The sequence below is a fragment of the Tubulanus polymorphus genome, chromosome 1 (genome assembly GCF_964204645.1).
Source record: "Tubulanus polymorphus chromosome 1, tnTubPoly1.2, whole genome shotgun sequence".
Lineage (NCBI taxonomy): Eukaryota > Metazoa > Nemertea > Palaeonemertea > Tubulaniformes > Tubulanidae > Tubulanus > Tubulanus polymorphus.
Window position 1 is genome coordinate 31,034,684 of NC_134025.1, and position 21,341 is coordinate 31,056,024.

At 37.9% G+C, this 21,341-nt stretch overlaps 3 protein-coding genes across 4 annotated transcripts; all 3 read left to right on the plus strand.

Moving 5' to 3' along the window:
• Positions 1 to 1,450: 1,450 nt before the first annotated feature.
• On the plus strand, positions 1,451 to 9,699 carry LOC141908455 (dual specificity protein kinase TTK-like). 2 transcript variants are annotated; one of them, XR_012619610.1, is made up of 20 exons: positions 1,451 to 1,539; positions 2,134 to 2,280; positions 2,517 to 2,659; positions 3,402 to 3,475; positions 3,565 to 3,671; positions 4,070 to 4,201; positions 4,310 to 4,454; positions 4,561 to 4,623; positions 4,745 to 4,891; positions 5,148 to 5,284; positions 5,548 to 6,119; positions 6,203 to 6,286; positions 6,376 to 6,533; positions 6,976 to 7,139; positions 7,535 to 7,749; positions 8,016 to 8,192; positions 8,394 to 8,478; positions 8,557 to 8,660; positions 8,978 to 9,377; positions 9,471 to 9,699. XR_012619610.1 is itself a non-coding variant. In XM_074798513.1 (19 exons), the coding sequence occupies exons 2-19, from the start codon at positions 2,169 to 2,171 to the stop codon at positions 9,005 to 9,007; spliced, it is 2,649 nt and encodes an 882-aa protein (XP_074654614.1). In that variant the 5' UTR covers positions 1,451 to 1,539; positions 2,134 to 2,168; the 3' UTR covers positions 9,008 to 9,699. The 2 variants fall into 2 exon arrangements, 1 of the variants encoding a protein (XP_074654614.1); XM_074798513.1 differs by having other exon boundaries at positions 8,978 to 9,699.
• Positions 9,700 to 11,653: 1,954 nt separating this feature from the next.
• Positions 11,654 to 19,349, plus strand: LOC141915549 (T-box transcription factor T-like). The gene is made up of 7 exons (XM_074807121.1): positions 11,654 to 11,760; positions 12,588 to 12,858; positions 14,577 to 14,717; positions 16,643 to 16,704; positions 17,288 to 17,346; positions 18,363 to 18,515; positions 18,985 to 19,349. The coding sequence occupies exons 1-7, from the start codon at positions 11,654 to 11,656 to the stop codon at positions 19,347 to 19,349; spliced, it is 1,158 nt and encodes a 385-aa protein (XP_074663222.1).
• Positions 19,350 to 20,177: 828 nt separating this feature from the next.
• On the plus strand, positions 20,178 to 21,335 carry LOC141914710 (protein DGCR6-like). The gene is made up of 4 exons (XM_074805981.1): positions 20,178 to 20,331; positions 20,453 to 20,613; positions 20,729 to 20,835; positions 20,999 to 21,335. The coding sequence occupies exons 1-4, from the start codon at positions 20,219 to 20,221 to the stop codon at positions 21,206 to 21,208; spliced, it is 591 nt and encodes a 196-aa protein (XP_074662082.1). The 5' UTR covers positions 20,178 to 20,218; the 3' UTR covers positions 21,209 to 21,335.
• The last annotated feature ends 6 nt before the right edge of the window (positions 21,336 to 21,341 follow it).

Here is a 21,341-nt window from a genome sequence, read left to right on the forward strand (position 1 = left end):
CTCAGTAAACCCGACTAGAGCTGTTGTTTGCTCATCCGTTTGAAAAACTGTTGGCGATTTATTCTGAAAATCGCAGACCCATACAAAGTTGCATAGCCAAAACTAAACTTAAAATCCCCTGAGACTACCACGGGTCTATGGTCCAGTGGTTAGTGAGCTCGTCTGAAGAACTGACGGTCGCGGTCTCGAACCCGGCTGGAAACAATCATTCTGGTTTGGCCAAGTATTTTATTCTTTTTTATGTTTCAGATTGTAATGCGGGGGTGGCTTCAGGATGGCTAGAAAATACGGATTAGATATTCTACGGGACTGTATCCATGGTGCATTCCAAAAGGGCAGAGTGACGCCCTTTCTTTCTTTCTTATCTTTCTTCGTATCTTCGGCTTAATAGGCAGCCAACCAATAAGTATTCGTACTTATTGTAGGTATATGCCGAGTTGGTACTCTTAAGGTTAAAACTTTTAAAAACTTTAAAAAGTTTGATCAAAACTAAATGACAACACTATTCAAAAGCGTGACTTTTAACCAGCAGTTTTTTCACTCTTTCTCGATGAAGCCTAGGTCATTGATCCACATAATTTCCTTGATTTTTCGGCTGCAGATACCTGCTATCACTGCTGCAGTTTTCTCTAGTTAGTGTCCTCTTCGTATTAGTTAAATACTGTTGTTAACTAGTTAACCTATTGAGTAATATATGTTCTACGTTTTACTAAGCTCGGTGATGATAATGATTTAGAATGTCTATTTTTCGTCTGGGATAAATTTTTTTAGATATCTCGCATAATCTATTGAAATTGCCCTCGCCGAATTCGGTCTTAATACGTCACCTGCTCACGACCTGCGAGCCTTCAGGTTACCCCCTGCGATACCAACGATACCGAGGATACCTGTTTCGCGGCCAGTGAGATCCCAGCCCGCCACAGGTTACGCGCGGTCTCGATGAACGCCGATACCGAGATACCGAGGATACCTGTCAGTCTCACGGCCTGTTGTGAGCCTCCAAGTTACCTGCGATACCGAAGATACCGAGGATACGTCCTGTCTCACGGCCTGTGAGCCTCTGGCTACCTAACCGCGATACCGAGGATACCCACGATACCTTGGAGTTACCGGCGGTTCCCGAAACCTGGACGGAGCACTCCCGATGTCCTACGTTTGTGAAGCTATCGTATTGTGGCGCCCTCTTGTAGAAACACCATCTTGAATCTGTGTCAAATTACACCAATTCAATTCAATTCAAAATTTATTTCATCCGTATAACGACAAAATTACATAGGACAGACACGGCAATAAAATATTAATACAAAGAGACACTGACAAATGATAACAAAACATAAAAGGAGAGAGAAAACCACGGCTTACTACAACCGTGCTCGGGGTTAATGGCACCAAAGCGGTGTCTTGTCGGGACTTTATTGATTGCAATCGTTTACCACAGTAAATAGTGCAACCAATGGCGGATAATTCAAGTTTGAAGTTAAAGTTAATAATGTTTGGAAGTTAATTCAGCGACAGATAATACTAGATCTGAATAGAATAGTAAGTATCGTTTATGTTTTCCTGCTAACGTTGTTAGACCTAGTGCTGACAATAATTCCACTTACTTTAATAAATCAAATCAGACCAAAAATAAACCACGAATTTAATAATTCAACCACAAGAATAAGATTAAAAGAAGCCAGCCAAGGAAGGAAGAATGAAAAGAAGATGGATTCTGTGAATGTGTGTGTATCACACAATAAACCAGACTGGATAAATTTTGGTAAAAGTGCAGATCCGCACCTCTCGTGATTGACGCAATCTGCTGAATGACAGAATCCAGGCTAAAATCTCAATACTCTCTCTAGTGAAGATATCTTAAAATTAGCCATTGACAATGTACTGAATTGCTGATGACATTTTGAATCTTAAACAATGATATTTAAGTAATTGATTGAACCGTTTACGCGGAGAGGTGCGGATCTGCACTTTTACCTAGAGTTTCAACTCACTGGTTTCAATGAAAAAAAAAGATTGAATCTGTTTCTGTGAAATACGTGCAGATTTGGCATGTGCAACGGAAAAGAGAGATGAATAAAAGTTAGGCGCTTGAGTCTGGCGTGATATAAGTAAGAATTGTGTGGTTTTATTTAGGGAAATCGAGTGAAGGAAGGAAGGCTGCTTACGAAATGACTAGTTTGAAAAAATTAAACCAACGTCTTCAAGAACTGCGAGATAAGAAATCATTATCAGTCGCCGCTGGGGTAGAATCAGAATCAGTTTTACCCGATGATACAACAGGTAAGGACTGACCAGTCTAAACAAAGAAATATGGGGGAAAAGAGTGAGGAGAGTGGAGGAGGGTGGGAATGAACTGGATAGAATGGCGCCAGTGGGTTTTGTTGCATTCAGTATCTGCTGGCGATCATTTGAGCTCTGGGTGGTTTTTAGTAGGAGCCTGGAAGTAGATGGGGAGAGAGGGAGAATAGGATATGATGCCTGTATTGGTATAAAATTTGTTGTATTTTTTTTTCTAGATCAAGCATTTCCGCTTATACAGAGTTTGTATAATCATAGAGATGATCCCAGTGTATGGTTGCAATATATTTCATCTTATGAGAAACAAAATGGAGGAGACAAATATGAAAAACTATGTCGTCTTTACAGCAGAGCTTTAGAGGTATCAGTCTCAGTCTCATGTGTAAATCTGTATGGATCCAGTTACTCAGTTGTGAGTTTATTTGAATGAGTCAAATCTTAACTCACAACTGTGGAACTGGATCCTGAGTTCAGAGTTATCTCTAAACTCACAACCGTGTAACTGGATCCTGAGTTCAGAGTTAACTCTTAACTCACAACCGTGGAACTGGATCCTGAGTTCAGAGTTAACTCTTAACTCACAACTGTGGAACTGGATCCTGAGTTTGGAGTTAACTCTCACAACTGTGGAACTGGATCCTGAATTCAGTTAACTCTCACAACTGTGGAACTGGAGTCTGAGTTCAGAGTTAACTCTTAACTAACAACCGTGGAACTGGATCCTGAGTTCAGTTAACTCTCACAACCGTGGAACTGGAGCCTGAGTTCAGTTAACTCTCACAACCGTGGAACTGGAGCCTGAGTTCAGAGTTAGCTCTAACTTGCCACCGTGGAACTGGATCTTGAGGTTAAGTTAACTTTAACTCACAACTGTGTAACTGGATCCTAAGTAACTCTAACTTACAACAGTGGAACTGGATCCTGAGGTCAGAGTTAACTCTTACAGTGGAACTGGATCCTGAGTTCCGAGTTAACTCTTACTAACAACTGTGGAACTGGATCCTGAGTTCAGAGTTAACTCTAAACTCACAACCGTGGAACTGGATCCTGAGTGTTTTTATTCAATGTTTCTGAATATTTTGATTTGACTCTTTGTGTTTCAGGTTATAACAAATTCAAACCAGAAGAAAAAGGAAGATTACGCAAAACTGATGGTCAATTTTGCCAAACTAAAAAGGTAAATTTCCCACTTAGCACTGAGTGAATTGCCTCTGATTATTGTGTTCTGTGGAGAGTGAATTATAAACAATATGATTGTGTTTTCAGTACAGATAATGAAGTGTTCAGTGAGGAATTATTCCATCGAGTTATTACTGAATGTAAACAACATCCATTTGTACATATTGAAGCCGCTCAGTTTTACTGTGATAAAGGTATTTATTATTATATATAGAAAAAATGAAAAAATGCTTTATTTGATCTGTGATGATTTATAAAGTGAGTATTCTACCGCACAAATGATTTCAACCACCTCCTCATACTCCCTCTCCTCCTCCCTCTCCCCCTTTCCTCTCCCTTTTCATATGCAATTTTAAGCACAAATGTACTTCAGGATAAGTAAAAAATTCCTGAGCCCAGAACCCTCTCCGACCGTGTTCATACATTGAGTTGATTTGCACCACCCTTACCCATATATCCGTAGGCAATTTTAAGTTAAGTATGAAGTTGCCAATTTTTGGCCCCTAATTCCCCCTACGAATGTACACGTACTTTATGAATTGCCTCTTTTGGATGAGTTGGTTTTATAAGAAAATATGTTTACTTGTTTTAGGAAATCCGACGAAAAGTTTAAGAATTCTGGAAGATGCTCAGAAGTTTCATATGGATGATACGATCGTAACTGCGATGAATAATTTACGACTTGGCAGAAAATTGATCGAAAATAAACACAACGCAAAACCAGGTAAAATACTGAATCTCGGACAATGAGAACACCAGAGATGATGAGAGATTTTGAAATGATGCCTCATTCGGTAAGATAGATAATTAGAGATTGTTCGTTTCATTTCAGGTTTGAATCCAATTGAAGAATCGTCGGTCGCGGAATCTTCTGGTAAAAGATGTCGTCACGTTAGTGATTTAAGCGCAAGACAACATCAAACACAGCAACAACAACAACAAAAACAACAAACTAGTTCATGTCATAATTATACCCTGTAAGTGTGTCATTTTACTGCCTCCAGTTATTAAAGAGATTTCAATATTTTAAAAACTGATGTGTTTCAGTAATTTATTATAAATAGAATATGTAATTTATTTTAGGCCGAGTCTGAAAAAGCAGGAATTGAAATCGATTACTCAGAGTTTGAAAGATTCTTCAATCAGGTTCGTTATATCTTTCAAGTTTCATTTTCTCAAAGATGATTCGATACATTTGATCAAATCTTTATTTTTCGTCCAAAGTTTTTCTCTCAGTATTTGATGGGAAAACGTTTCGCTTTTCTAGTTGTAAGCAGGAACAGAAACAGCAACAGCAGCAGCAGCAGAAACATACAGATCTATCGAACCCAGTGGCGTTACGATCCTATCACAGTACACCTGACTGTAAAACTGTCGGTCCTTTGAGCACCGTCAAAAAATCTACATCTAAACGGTAAAAATCACTGTTCAAATTTTATAGTCTGATTACAACTTCTAACTTCATTGATACAGTTAAAATTAAGTCATCACATGAGTGAATTCATCATTTGAATAAGTCCACATAACTGAAGTCATCTCTATTTTTTACTCCCAATTTGTATTTGCCAATTCTATTTATTAATTGTTGTAAATCAATATTTGGACTACAACAAACAGCTAGTTTCACTGTATCAGATTGATTGGAATCGATGTCTGTCTGTTGTTTTTAGTGTGATGTTGAACTTCAAACCGATGCGAGTACCAGTTTCACAGTTGGGCCAGTTAAAAGAGATCAACTCTAAGTTCCATGACGACGATGATGAAGATGATGATGATGGATTGTCTGGTATAATACCGATGAGGAAAGGTATGATCTTATCATCATTTATGAAGGGGATGTCGATAGACCCTTCCTTGACCTCTTAGAAACCCAGTACACCTCTTGCCCATAATGAAACATAGTCAGGACCCATTTGGATTTAGATTTTAGCCCACCGTTGTATCTATGATTTAAATCAAAACAGTTCATCATTGTAAATGTTTTGGTTGATCCTCTTGATTGCGGTCAATTTGGGGATCACTCATTATTTCAATTAATATGAAATATAAATGAATGCTCCGTGTCTATAGGTTCTGTTACTTCTGATACCGGTTACCTATCTCAATCGACGACAACTCAACCTACTCAACCTAGAAAATATTCATTGATGGAGGTTGAAAACGGGAGTCCTGAAGATGCAGTGGCAGCAGCATCCAAGAATATCGAGATGAAACGTAAATATTCGCTGATGGATATCGATATATCACCGGAGTCATCTCGTCCTCCTCCGAGTAACTCCAATCACGCATCATCGGATAAAGAAAATCATCCTCCAGCGACCACCGAGAAAACGTCGCAAGATTCGAAGGGAGTTCGAAACGCTGGAGCGCCAGGTTCCGATAACGTGTTTACAGAGCCCTCTACCGGCCAGAGTCGAACACTAAAACCAGTTCTATCCATTCCACAAACAGCGGCGACTCACCTGCCACAGGTGACTCCGATGAAATACATCATAGAAAACAATTTGTCTAGTCATAGTTCGATACCGTATCACCAGGTGGCGGCGCGTGCCACAGTTGAGAACACGCCCGCGGCACACGGTTCATTAACGCGAGGCACACCAGCGGCACACTTATTACCATTCAAGTGTACTCCTCTCACCGTGAGTTTATCTTCTAAACGATTTGTCATTACGAGAATGAATGAATTTTGTATTAATAATCGTAGTCGTTGTTGTTTCTATAGAAACCGAAGACGAATCAAATAATGGTTGTTAATGATAAATCGTACGAAGTGTTGAATATGATCGGTCGCGGAGGAACGAGTAAGGTATGTTATATACGACACGGTTCCGTTTAGATTCAATAAATCCTCGAAACCCTCGAAACTCAACCTGAATTAAACGTATGTTATTGTAGGTATATCAGGTGTTCAGCGCAGAGTATAAAAAAACATTAGCCATAAAGAAAGTCGATCTTGAAGGTTGTGATGAGGCGACTATTCAAGGATATCTGAATGAAGTCAATATATTATATCAGCTCCAGGACTGTGATAGTGTAGTTAAAATGTATGATTGGTAAGTTAATGCAGGGTATATTTGTTGCTGATCATTTTAGCATTACCTCGTCTCAGTTCAATAGTTCTAAGTCAACAGTTTCAAAATGTTGTAAATGAATTGAACCAAATGGTCTTAAATTCTAAGGTTAGTTATGGCACAAGATTTCGCTTAGACTGACTGGTCTTAAGTTGTTAGATTGGTTATAAAACCAAAGTGAGCTTAAACTGGTCTTGTTAGATTGGTTATAGAATCAAAATGAGTTTAGACTGGTCTTAAGTTGTTAGATTGGTTATAGAACCAAAATGAGCTTAGACTGGTCATTATTAGATTGGTTGTAGAACAAAAATGAGCTTAGACTGGTCTTAAGTTGTAAGATTGGCTAAAGAACCAAAATGAGCTTTGACTGGGCTTAAATCTAAGCCATAACTGATGGTAAATATGATATTGTTTCTATTAATAGTGAGTATAATACAGATGACAGTATATTATCAGTAGTAATGGAACGTGGTGATACTGATCTGTCTCGATTGTTCTACAACCGACAGAAAAAACCATTCAGTGAAAACGCGATCATGTTCTATTGGCAGTGTATGCTAGAAGCAGTTCAATCATTACATCAAAGAGGTATGATAATATACAACAAGACATCGGCAGATCCAGGGTGGGTCCATGGGTAGATCGAGGGGTGGATCCATCGGCAGATCCAAGGGTGGATCCATCGGCAGATTGAGGGGTATCTGCCCCTCAATCCAGGGTGGGTCCATGGGTAGATTTTGATAGAAGCAAAATTGTCATTGTTTTGGAAAAGGGCTCAGGCCACAAATATGATTAAGGCCTAAATCGATTTAAGATAAACTGGATTGATGGAGAAATTAAATCGATTTAAGAGTTAAACCTTTTTGTGAAACTGGGCCCTGGAAGATTTACGTATCGACCGGTGATATCAGTGGTAAAAGATCAGTTAATTCGGGCCATGGTGATTTTGTATTCTGTAATTATTGTTTATTGTGTTTTTCTAGGTATCGTTCATTCAGATTTAAAACCCGCTAACTTCCTGTTAGTTGCCGGTCATCTGAAACTAATCGATTTCGGAATAGCCAACGCGATACAACCGGATAAAACTAGCGTTACTAGGCAACAGCAGATCGGTACTCCGAATTATATGAGTCCGGAAGCGATTTATTCACGAGGTCATCACACGGATTCTACGGGAAAACATACACCGAAATATAAAGTATGTTAAAATCACGGGCCGTGAAACTCACTGTTTAAGTCTTCGTTGTTTGGACAAGCATTAGTTTAGACAGCATTGAAAACTTAATGAAATACAAATTGAGACTTAAAGTAGATGACTTCAGTAACATGACTTATGGTATACAAATGATGACTTAAGCCATGAGTTCAACTGTATTTTGATATCTTATTTAATACAAAGTTGAATTTGTCACTGATTAAAAATGATGGAAAAGAACCTCGAACAAGATGTGTTTTTTTTTTCAGTTAGGAGTAGCCAGTGATGTTTGGTCTCTTGGATGTATTCTATACAACATGGTTTACGGATATACTCCGTTCCAAAGTTATAACGATGTAACCAGTAAACTACAGGCGATCGTGAATCCTGAAATCCCGATTCCATTTCCTGAAATCAATGATCGCAATGTCATGGATGTTTTAAAGGTAATAAGACAATAACTTATTTGAACCCAGTTCCACAGTTCTGGATCCACTTCCACAGTTTGCAGATATTTGACTCTTACAAGTTGAAAACATCAGAAAGGAACTGTGGAACTGGCTCCAGAACTGTGGAACTGGGTCCTAGTTATCTGGATGTTTACTGAATTAAAATATAATTCTATGAATTATTTTTGCATATTTTAGAAATGTCTTCAGAGGGATCCAAAAAAGAGACCATGCGTTTCTGATCTGCTCCGACATCCCTATCTCGGAGGCTCCAAACCTGCAGGTATTGTATATATCCCTCATCTGGAGGCTCCTGTCTGTGATTATCGGTTTATTTGATCAGTTTATTTGTGATTTGTAGATTCAGTATCGAGTCAGGAGGAACTGTTAATGAAATTGGGGAAAGTAGCATTGAATCAGTTATTGGCTAATAGTTCACCGGGACACATGAGTCGTGCTTTAACTGTAAGTATTTTACACTGAAACCCAATGGGACCTACTGAGAGCTAAGTGGCCCAGTGAGACAGAGAGTGAGACCCAGTGAGTGAGACCCAGTGAGTGAGACCCAATGAGCCAGTGAGACCCATTTCATCTCATTGTCACCCACGACAGATTAGAACCTGATGGCGTCATGAGACATACTCACCTCATCTGTATTAAACTACTGTTAAACTCAGCGTCAGAGACATTGGAGTTGTTGAATTAAGAAATGAGAAGAGTTAAGTGAATTACTGTGCAGTACATTTCAATATTTAAATCTATGCATTATTTATCAATTTCAGGAGTTGATGACAAAACAAGGACCTAAATAAACCTCACTTACCAGTGGATGTGTCGCTATATAAACTATTGTGGATATTGTGTAATAATACTTTTGTTGTTTTGATGGACTACTTCTATAAGAGGACTACTATCGTAAAAGGACTAGTATTCTAAAAGGACTACTATCGTAAAAGGACTACGATAGATATTCATTCAAACCTTGGTGCTTTGTTTTCTATATGATATTTGTGGTGTATGCCAGTAAAGTTACTTACAGTAGTACAGGTCTGGACTCTGAGTCCATGTTACATGTTACTTACAGTAGTACAGGTCTGGACTCTGAGTCCATGTTACATGTTACTTACAGTAGTACAGGTCTGGACTCTGAGTCCATGTTACATGTTACTTACAGTAGTACAGGTCTGGCCCTGAGTCCATGTTACATGTTACTTACAGTAGTACAGGTCTGGACTCTGAGACCATGTTACATGTTACTTACTTACAGTAGTACAGGTATGGACTCTGAGTCCATGTTACATGTTACTTACAGTAGTACAGGTCTGGACTCTTGAGTCCATGTTACATGTTACTTACAGTAGTACAGGTATGGACTCTGAGTCCATGTTACATGTTACTTACAGTAGTACAGGTCTGGACTTGAGTCCATGTTACATGTTAATACTGAATTTTCTGGTGTCTCTATTGTAATTTTGTAGTTTTTCTAATAAAACTTATTATCATTTCGTGCTGTAATAAAAAATTATCCGCTTCAAATGGAGTTATAGTTGTTGAATGTGATTTCTAGGGCTGCTAGTTGCTCAAAAGTTGTTCAAAACTCGTGATCCAGTTCCACAGTTGTGAGTATCTGAGAGTTAAGTGCACATGTAGTTCATTTTCGATGCTTGATCTTGAAATATGGAATTTTCCCATAAATTTGATTGATGAATTTTGAAAACTCCTTGAGTCCTTGGTCCTGCTGCTGCTTCGAGAATAAACCCTACAAATAGTCATCAGTAGTTCGGAGAGGATCGCAGTGTTAAAGGTTCAGGCAGACTTATCTATCTTACATGACGTCATGCACAGAAGTAGATTCCACATTAGTGTGGGTATCACCTACCCGCAACTACACCACTGCCTAGAAACCTTTGAAATTAAAAAGAAATTAAATGTCAAATTTTAAAGATCGCCATCACCAGAATCCGGGCCCAAATGGTCAGTAAAGAAACAGGAACTTTTATTTTTTTTTCAAAATCCGAGGTAGTGGATCTTGTCTTCGACAAGCAAACATTATCAAATGAAATGATTCTTCACTTCATTACTGAATAAGCAAAGTTAAAACCCGAGGATTCGCTCTGAGAGATATCAGTCGTCTGCCGACTGGTGGTTAGTTACTGAACTCGTAACGCCTCTGTGATAGATGACATTACGCAATACAAATAGTGGCCGTATTTTGACAACACTTTCCCGTGAAATAGATTTCAATTGTATTTCTATTACTATGGGAGGAAGATCTACATAATTCATATAAACATGAAAATACAAGTTTCCTGAACTCGGGGGAACAGTAGCCTCAGTAATTACGACCTGTACCTCCCTGGGGCCACTGATCCTTTGATCTCAGTTGAAACAATAAGTCCACAATCAAGAACCGTTTTAATTACAATTTACAAAAGACCAATTATATATGCAGAAGATGGCTGGATTGAATCTTGTAATATCGATGTACGCGAGTAACCGTAAATATGGCCGGATTTTCTCGAACTCTGTCCATGTCTGAACCAATCTTCGATTACAGTTTCTATAAATCCAAATCGGAACTGTGAATCCACAATTTCTAGGCTACACTTTTTCCAAAATCAAGATGTAATCTGCCCGTTTCGGCAGCTGATGAAGTCTGAATCCTGGACACTAAAACGTGAAGTCCATTCCCGAGGAATCGTTTTAAATTCATTGCCAGAATCAATCTCGGAGTCGATCCAACTCGGCGGAACTTTGAGACTGAATCCAATCCATGATTTGTCGTATGCTAGTCTCTCAAACGAGTAGTCAATGGTCGTTCACAAATGAGTTTGTACTTTTTCAAATCAAGATGACTCAATACTTGGATTGACAGTTCTGGCAGCAAAGCTAGTATGTTGAATGTGACCGAGGATGATTTTGATATTTGTAAAATCTCTTTATTCACATCTGTCTTCAAAGATTTGCGTGCGTGCGGATTTTTAAAAGTTTCACCATCAAACGAGAATTTGAATATAATAGCGCCATGTGTTTGGTTAGTGAAGGGATTCGCATCTCAGGGGAATAAAGAATATCTCGGAGGTCCCTGCGTGCTCGGTCAAAAACAGTCATAAACTTTACAAATATTACTGTGACGTAGAGGTGACAACTAACAAATATTGGCCAATCAGAATGGCTTATAGAGTGCCGAGCATGTTCGGTCAACAAAACGCGTAACAATAGAAAATGTGAAGAATTCATATCAAACGACCGCCTCGAGTCGGCGACTTCAAAGAAACCGCAAAGAAAACTCGGGGTGTTAAATTGTCACCATTCTGTCGACCAATCGTCGGTTGAGATCGGTAGAAAAGTGAAAGTTTAGCGGATTGACGCGAGTTCGGGGGTCAGTTTAGATCAGGCCATCTCGCGGTTACTCGTTAAGAATAGAACTAGATCACACGTTAATGTCAGCTGTCAAAATGAAATCGGTAAAACAGGAAAAAATTGTCGTGAAACTGGAAGAACGAGATTTGTGGAACAAGTTCAAGGAATTCACGAATGAAATGATCGTCACAAAAAGTGGAAGGTAAATCAACATCACGCGCGCGCGACCTCGATTTATACTTTTTATTTGAAAATGTTGTCAGCACGAGAAGCAATTATCAACTTGTCACTAAAAATGTCTCAACATATAAAACATGAACTCGCTCTAACTGACAGCGTTACAGGATTGGTTTATCTCTGTTGTTCAAGTGCATTTTAACTTAAAAAAGATCCTATCCTCACTCAGAAAACAACCAGTACGAAAAGGTTTTCTATATAGTCGATTATTTATTTTCGACATTTTTCGACTATATCCTATAATAGTCATCTTCAGTAATACTGTTGGAGCCAGTTCCACAGTTCTGAATTATGGTTAAGCTCTGAGTTATCTCTGTGGAATTGGGTCCTGAAGAATTATGATTAGGGCTAATAGGATAAAGTCGAAATGTCGAAATAAAACGTAGTATATTTTAGATAAATCTCATTTATTGAAAATCAAGCAAAATAAAACGTAGTATATTTTAGATAAATCTCATTTATTGAAAATCAAGCAAAATGGAAAAACATCTCTCATTGAAAAATCTCTGACCATAAATAAAAACAGTTTTCGAAAGTAAAAGGTTCTAAAATCTTCTAAAATCATTCAATTTGAAACTAAAAAATCAACGGTAAATAATTTAACAGAATCTATATATTTATATCTTAGAAGTTTCATAACTGAGAATTTATTTCATAAAATCATTTTCATCAAATTACATCAACAAGTGAAATCTTCAATTTTGGAATCTCTTTTTCCTTCCAATTTTACAATATGCTACCTGCTTCTAATCAATGGAAATATTCTACGAAAAGTTTTGTATCTATTTTCAGGCGGATGTTTCCAGTTTTACGGATCAGGGTTCAAGGTCTCGATCCGGCAGCTATGTACTCGTTGATGTTAGACTTCGACCCGGTTGAATCTCATCGGTGGAGATACGTGAACGGAGACTGGGTCCCGGGAACTAAAGTCGATTCCTCCCAACAAACATCTAAAGCTATGTACGTCCATCCGGATTCGCCAAATTTCGGATCGCACTGGATGAAAGAACCGATTTCATTTTCTAAAGTGAAGTTAACGAATAAAAAGTCGGACGGGGATCAGGTAATGAAATACTTGTCATTTAAATGTATTCAGAATTATATCTGAATGAAAGAAAACTAAATCGACAGAAAATAAGCGAGAAAATCCCATATAAAAGTTAATATTCTGTAAAGAATAATTTTTTTTCACATATAATTAAATCTTGTTAATCAAAATCAAGACAATTCCATATAAATGTTAATGTTCTATAAATAATATTTTTTTTCAAATATAAATAAATCTTATTAAACAAAATCACATAAAATGAATACCTGCTTAGGTCCAAATGAACAGTAATTCTTACTAGCAATAACGAATTAAAATGATCATTCATCTAAAACACTTTATCCCGCTGATAAAGTTGGAAGTTCATGGAAAAAGAAAATTCCATTTTTTATGGTCCTCGATTTTCTAAATAGAATCATAACATATTTGATAACGTTGTTCTAATAATACGTGTGTCCTCTTACGTGTTTTGTTTAAATTTTGTGATAATTTTGTGATATAAAAATTGATGAAAGATTTGAAGAAAATATTCCTTGAGTTTCTAGAAAAAATATAGGAATTTCACGCTGAATTTCAAGGCAAAATTCTTTAACTAAGTTTTCAACACAAAATATTTATTGGCTCCTAAACATTTTAATATTTTATCTGGAAATGAAGCGCAGAAGCATAATATTTTAGCCTAACTGATTTACATATTAAATTCGTCTCAAAATGTTGATGATGTTTCCTAATGTGTTGAAATATTGTTTTTAATCAGAAAATCTTATTCCACAAAGTATCATATTTTTAAGTGGCTTAATATTCTAAAAATAGGCTATAAATGAAAATGAAATTCATCATTACTATCAACATTACGATATCTAAAAATTGATTTATGCGTTTGAAAATGAAGGATAGGTTCGGTGTTTCAGGGGGCCCCTAACAACGAGCGATAATTCTCAGCTAAACAAGCGATTTAACGCTGTCTCACTTCTAACGCTTCTCTCTTAGACATCTTACAAAATCATCGAAGCGTCTAAAAACTGAGAAAACATCATCGCCTAACATTAAAAAGCTTCCCGTTAAACCAGCGAACAATCATTCTTTCATCTCTATAACTTCACACACAGCTATTTACCGATATCTCACTCCCCCGTTCGATGTTTACCCTACAACTCTGTGACGTAATCTAACTCGTAATGAAATAATACGGACACTTGTTGCTGAGCCGGTCGCTCACGATTCTACTCGAGTCGAAACCGCCTCCGTTTAATCAGCTATTCTATATTAATTACTATTACATTGAAAGAGTTTGAATCGGTGTAGAATGCGTAATATTACCATTAAATAAACAGTTATTGGTTCTATAAGAGACGGCGTATGACTCCGACTGACTGACTGTGTACCAGTTAATGCGATTACACATGAATAATTGAAATGGTTAAGTTCGTTCAGTTTCAAACGAGAGAAGAATTCTGAATATTTGTAACAACGGATGAAAGCCTTATAAGACTCGCAACAGCTCAGATCCGCTGGTTCTAGAGTCGGAATTTTAGTTTAGATGTGACCATCGCACGTACTCCCTTCCTAAGCATGCACCAGTCCACAATATTGTCAATTCCCAAAAATGATATAAATCAGATTAACTCAATTGAAATGAATCGATTTTGGAGTTTAAAATCAGACTCACTCAAGCTCGAATGTGTGATTTAGCAAAACATATTTCTAAATTTTATACATTTTTTCTTTTTCAGATAATGTTGAATTCGTTGCATAAATACGAATCACGAATTCACATCAATAAATTCACACCTGACGGAAAACTGAAAACAATCGTCACTAAAAGTTTTTCTGAAACACAATTTGTAGCTGTAACTGCTTATCAAAATGAAGAGGTAAGTTTCACCAGGGGTAAAATGAATGATCCCACAATGATCAACGGCTCTATCCGACCGTTTGTAATATCATAGTTTTCAAGATAAATTTCTTTAGCTGTTCTGGCATGATCAGATTTTGCATAAATCTCGGCTAAACTGTCACAAAAATCAACTTTGGAATATCATCATCATCAATTGCATTTCTACCTCCAAAATCTGGGTTGCCCTGCCGACACAAATTCTAATACTTTACGGGTGAGGGTTGCACCCGTTACTAGTGCTGGAAGTTTTCTGATGACAGATGGCTATCTATTACCGCATTGTCTTCGACAAGTAGTTTGAACCAGGGCTGGACGCGTGCGGGTGCGGGGGCTATGTTTGTGTCGTCAATTTTGGACGGATCCAATCAGTTTTAGACGGGTTGCCTTTATTTTACATTTGAACAAAGTAAATTTAGATATAATGTGATATAAATATGAGTAGTGTATTGAGTTTACACAGGTGTATCGCCGTGCTGTGTGTGTGTTTAATCAATACCTTGCTTTATCTAATAACTTTATAGTTTGAAACACATTCAGATTCATCTAGCATAAAATCATTCCTCTATTTGTGATGAGGAACTTACATCTACAAGTTCTGATTAATCTATACAGCAAGACTCACAGTTCCACGGTTGTTCATTTAACTCTAACTTAACCAACACCTGGAAATGAATCCAGCTCCCAGTTCTACAGTTGTTGCGTCGCTAGAATTGAATCAGTTTATTTTCGATGTTTGAATCCTTGAGTCTAATCTTACCCAGAACAGTGTAACCGGAGTCTCTAAGATTAATTTTCTCACTCAAAATCGCGAATAGAAAATTGCAAAAAATGGCAAATCAATCGAATCGTTCGTAAAAAATCGGTAATTGTTAAAACTCACTAAATACAAATTAAAAAGACGTCAATTAAGAGACAAAAGGCACAAGAAGCGATCGTCAGGTGTGACCTAATTATTCCCAGGTGAAAATGAACGGCGATGTGTTGAACCTATTTCCGGTGACGGCTCCACATCAAACGACCCCCTCTCACTCCCTCTCACCCACTCTCACTTCTTCACACAATAACTTCTTACTTCTTATAACACTCAATTTGTAAACGCGTCTGAGAGTTTCATTGCGGTGTGTTTATGAGCTACGATTTCAAAATAAATATCAACATAATTACAGCCTTCGAGTCAATTAAGTTTATATACACTTTACAATTGACCACAGTGGTCAGAGTCATGGTCTCAGTTCGTGCGTGTGGTCAATCTATAACTCAGTTTACTGTTTTACAAAATTTCGTGCTGTTATTAGAAATAAATTAAGTTAAACAAAAGTTTGAATTTAACGCTCGTAAATTCAATAAGTAGAGCTCAATCACGTATTGAGGGAAATTCCACGTATGATGATTATGATGGGACAATTATTGTAAGAAATTGATTTCGAACAAAACAATCCGTAGCTTTCAGACTATATGTGTATTATGGTTAACAGAAGACAGTAATAACGATCAATCATTTTATTCCCAACGAATGAAGATATTTAATTGAAACTGTTTATAAATATTCATTTTAAAAAATTCCCTATTGTGGTCGATATCGAAATAAATTACCCCAAAGCCCATTATCATGATTAAAGTTAAACTCAGAATTTTAGTTTGTGAGCACTTCACGCTGTCAATGAGAACAATTCAAATTTAACGGTTATAAGCTGCCGTTATAAGCTTAATCTTTTTCATGAAACTCGGGACCCTGGAGATGTAACTTGAGGGAAAATATAGGTCTAAGTATCTTAAGATTGGTTATAATGAATAATTCTAAAATCAAATTGACTCGATTGTGGCTCATCGCCTTCCCTCCCTCGATCTCTTTATATGTGTGTGAGGTCTGATGTTTATGAGTTATTTATGGTTATTTTACAGATCACCGCTTTGAAAATCAAATACAATCCATTCGCGAAAGCTTTTCAAGACGCCAAAGACAGGTAATTATATCCTCTAACACCGGTCATCATTCGCCTCCTTTAACCTCTAAAGTGTGCGTCCTCTTACACACGGTGTAACGCATTGGCGCCTAATCCGAAAATCTAATTTGTTTTTCAAATTAATCCTCAAAGTTAATCTAATCGATATTGCGTCACTTGAGGCGTGAAGCAACGGCTATAGATTACTTCCGGTCTATTGAACAGCCTCTTATTCGTCGCCTGTGACGTCACACCTGTTCTGAATATTCGTTAAATCGATCGGTCAACAATGTATAGAAAATCAATAACTTCTCAAATTACGCGGCTGTATTCAAATGAAGCCTCTCTTCAGATGTGAGACAATAAGGAAGTTCATATTGTACTAAAATCTCTTATCCTTGCGACAATAACGTGTTTGTTCGGTTTCGCTGATCTTTTGACTTTTAACAGTTTAAACCATGACCTCTTCATCGACTAAACTCTTACACAAATCTTTGAAGTTAACGTTACTTATTTAGACGGAACTATAAAACTATTCCTTACTCAAATCCAATGTCTGCTGCTAATAATTTAAGTAAACTATGTTTCTATTCATAATTTACAGACCGGATCAAAGAGATTTGATCGAAAGTTTACAAGAGACACAGAAACATGCAATATCTAGTAAGTATTCAACCGAAAACCAATCTTCTAAAATGCAATGTGAAATTCTGGTAAAAATCATCTGATCTACGTAATGACTTAAACACTGCGGGTTTTTGCTCAGATGTTGCTTAAAGTGGTTTAAAGTAGGTCATCTCTGAGGACTGCCTACTTTTCTAAGAAAAACTGTAAATGCGAGACGTTTCGACTCCATTCTATGAGCCGGTTTTACTAAAACTTTCATAGTCTTTCTTACTAATATCGTTTGGTATTCTAAAAAAAAAGATAGTCACTTGTCTCTGGAAACCAACCAGGTATCTGTTAGGTCTTATTCTGAGCAGAAAGAGAGATTTCATTCGACTGTTTTTTGTTGAGGAATCCATATGGCGAAGAGACTCAGTGTGTTATTCATTATCAAATAATGCATAGCTCTCAGTGTTGTTTATATCTCAATGTTTTACGATCATTTTATTACGCGACTGAACAGTCGTGGGAATAATAGCTACGCCCAGTTTTATGACAATTTCTCTGAGACGTATTTCCTGTGAATCGCGACTCGTCGAGTTCCCCTGAGACTCGGTGAGATTCGAGTCCCACGCGCGCCCGAGCCATCGAACCCAAAGTCCCACCACGTTGAGTGTGAGAAACTTTATCTACTTTCCAACCAAAATACGTTTTTATGATGTAACCAGGGGCCTGATTGGAAACTGTTAATCAGAGAATTATAGCGGGCATTGTTAGTGAATAGAGTCACCACACCTGACTGGTCACCAGTCACCACACGTGACCGGTCACCAGTCACCACACTGACTGTGCCACTGACCAGACGAACAGGGTTTAAACCGTCAGATCCTTGGTGTAATGGTAGCACGCCGGACGGATAGACTTGATGCCCGGGTTCGAAACTATGGTTAGGTTAAGGACAGATCTAGGATTAGGTTTTTTTGAAAACGTTTCTTTGTAGCCTGGCCTAGATTTGTTTTAGAAAAATTAGTTTTTTTCTTTAAATAAATACATGAATGATATTATTTTTTCAGTAACGTCTAGTCCTTGGTTTGTGTCGAATCGTCCAACATACCACCATCACCACCACAGCGGAGGGCCGTTAATGTCATCAGCATTCAGTAATTTGAGAACGCATAGAACTTCACCTTACTCGCATCCTATACAGAGGCGGACAACTCCTACAGGTAAATATAACACCCGCCTACAGTTCGACAGTTGTGGGCCCGTGGATCAAACTAGTTTAAAAAAACGTTTACAATTTTAGTGTCAAATTTAAACTTGGGTGCTAGAACTCTATTTTAAGTCGACGATTTTAAAGTACTTAGGACTGAGGACCTGAGCCCTTTTGTCCCAAGGACAGATGGGGGGTCGGTCAAAAGTTGGTTGAAGTTAAATATATCGGATGAATATATCATTGCAACGCAGTTTCGATTGTAGTTATGTCAGCTTGTCCACTGGTTACCTTTAACTACCTTTTCGAGCAACAGACTCCGCCTTTTTAGGCTCATAAAATTTCCTAGCCTCTCTTCGTCTAATTGGAAAAAAGAAACTTCTAACAATGCCCTATGGCGCTCTGAGAACTGAGAGCAAAAATGATCTTGCATCGCAATGTTTTCTTATGGTTTAAAGAATATGATGTTTCTCTATTTTCAGCTACAGTGCATCATCGTCACGAGGTCCCCGACCCCTGGTCGTCGACACTAGCGCCCCCTACGTCAACGTGTAACCCCGCACAGATACTACCCCACCAGACGACTCAGTCGCAGTACATGTGGCAACCGTCAGATAGTTGTGCCGTATCTCAACTCTTAGGAAGGAATAATTACTACAATTCGACCGGTGTCCAAACACCTCCGAACCCGGTGGACCAGTTCAGTTTTAGTCATCAGCCCATGAGTAGTGCCTATGATGGACTCAGTTCTGGCTTGAATTTTACTGATTCTAGTGTTAACCAGACTCAATATAATAACAATATCGTTGACAGTAATAAATATTGGTTACAATCGCTGCCAATTTGAGGTTCACAAGAATTTGTTTTGCCGGCAACAGTCGCGAAGGGGTTTAAGCTTTTCCTTGTGGTAAATTCGGAAAAATAAAGTTTTGTATAATAAATGATGTATATAGGTTGAAATAAAATATATTATTTTTCTTGATAAATAAATTTTCATTGTTGTAAGTTAAATGTTTTGTGGAACGTTTCGGACATTGTTGAATGGAGTGGATCCCGGCACAGGAATGCGCGCCCGTTACTCCAGTCTGAATACAAGACGATTTTCAGGCTACCCTCTCCTTCAGAAGTAACGCTCCGCCCCCCCCCATCTCCAGCTCTGAGATCGCCAATTTGCCAGGATCTTTAACCCTACCCATCGGGCCTAGATCATCAGAACTTTATGACAAGATTGATGGCTTTGCAGCCACTGATTGAAGACCCTGCGCAAGGCCTGTTCAAAGATGCGCGATCGGTTGAATCGGCCGCGAGGAAGGTGCCGTATTATTTAAGAAATCGGGTTCCTGAAATCCTATGATGATGAATGCCACAGTCGGTGTAGAAACATCGGTCACCGCTCACTGGGATGGGGCCTCTAAAGAACACTGAGTCACCAGACGTCGGGCCTTCTGTGTATCAATAGTTAAACATACATATTATGAGGATCTTTTCTCTGTAAATTATTCTTACTGTGCCAAAAATAAGATGATACGGCGATTGACCGCCAGGAGCGCGCTGCGCGGGCGCGCGACGAGTCCATGGCTGTTGGGAAAAGGAAAAAAACAGGATTCGAATCTAACATGATCGGTGAATATTATTACATCCGCAAGTAAGGAAATTAACGATTAATAAATTCAATTTATTTTTATTCGGACTTTTCACGAAAAAATTAAAATACAAATGGATTCGACTAGTTTTAAGACGCCTACGTCTCCTCAGAAAAGAGAACTGATGCAAAAACGTCATTATTTCATGTTAAGCGAACTTCAAAATATGGCCCGAGACCTTCCGAGGTATTAAAGTTAGAAGCGATGATCAAATCTTATCAAATTCGTGACTGTCATGTTTGGGCCTCAGTTGATCCTCACTCAAATTAAACCCTTAAGTAACCCACAAACTGTTTTTTACTTCCAGTAAATACCAGCAAAGACTACCGTATGATTTACTGACAGGATTAGCGAGTTCATTACTGGACGATACAATCGTCGGAATTGTGGGTAATATGAGAGAAGTTCAACAATTAGAAGAACGTCATTTATTCAACTCTAGAGCGAAAATGATTAATGAATATAAAGGTATTGATTCAGAGAGTGATTCCCAGGTTTCAATCCCTGATGTTCAGGTTTACTATCCACCAATGTAATGTGATTAATGTCACTGATTAAGAGACCTTTTAAATTTATTTTACAGTAAATAAAGAAGAATTGAAGAAAAAATATAAAGAAGATAAAATTCAATCTCAAAGTAAACCACATAATCTACCGTTGATAGAACAGAGATTTCAGAAAGACATCGAGGTAAATATATGCAGAATATAAAGCTAAGGTTCGATGCTGTTTGAGCAGGGACAGGTTCCAGGCTCAAGCTGCAGTTTAATATCTTGTTTGCGGGGCAATGGGGCATTTGGGTTATCCTCTATTTTAATTAGTCAGATTGTGAATATTATAATTCATGTTTCAGGTTCTTAAACAGCGTCACGAGGAAGAATTAAAGAGAAGAGATATGAAAATTATCCTTGAACTCGATCAGAAAGTGATGGATCAACAGTCTATATTAGAGAAAGCCGGAGTTCCCGGATTCTACGTCACTAATAACCCTCAAGATTTACGTTTACAAATGTATTTATTAGACTTTATTACAAGAATCAGTAACATGGAGATTCCAACCTAAATCAGACAGCGGTAGCAGCAGCAGTAGCAGCAGCAGCAGCAGCAGCTACAACTGCACCTATAGCAGCAGCACCAGCAGTGTCTACTCACTAACTAGTCATTGATTATATATATTTCTACAATAAATGCATTTT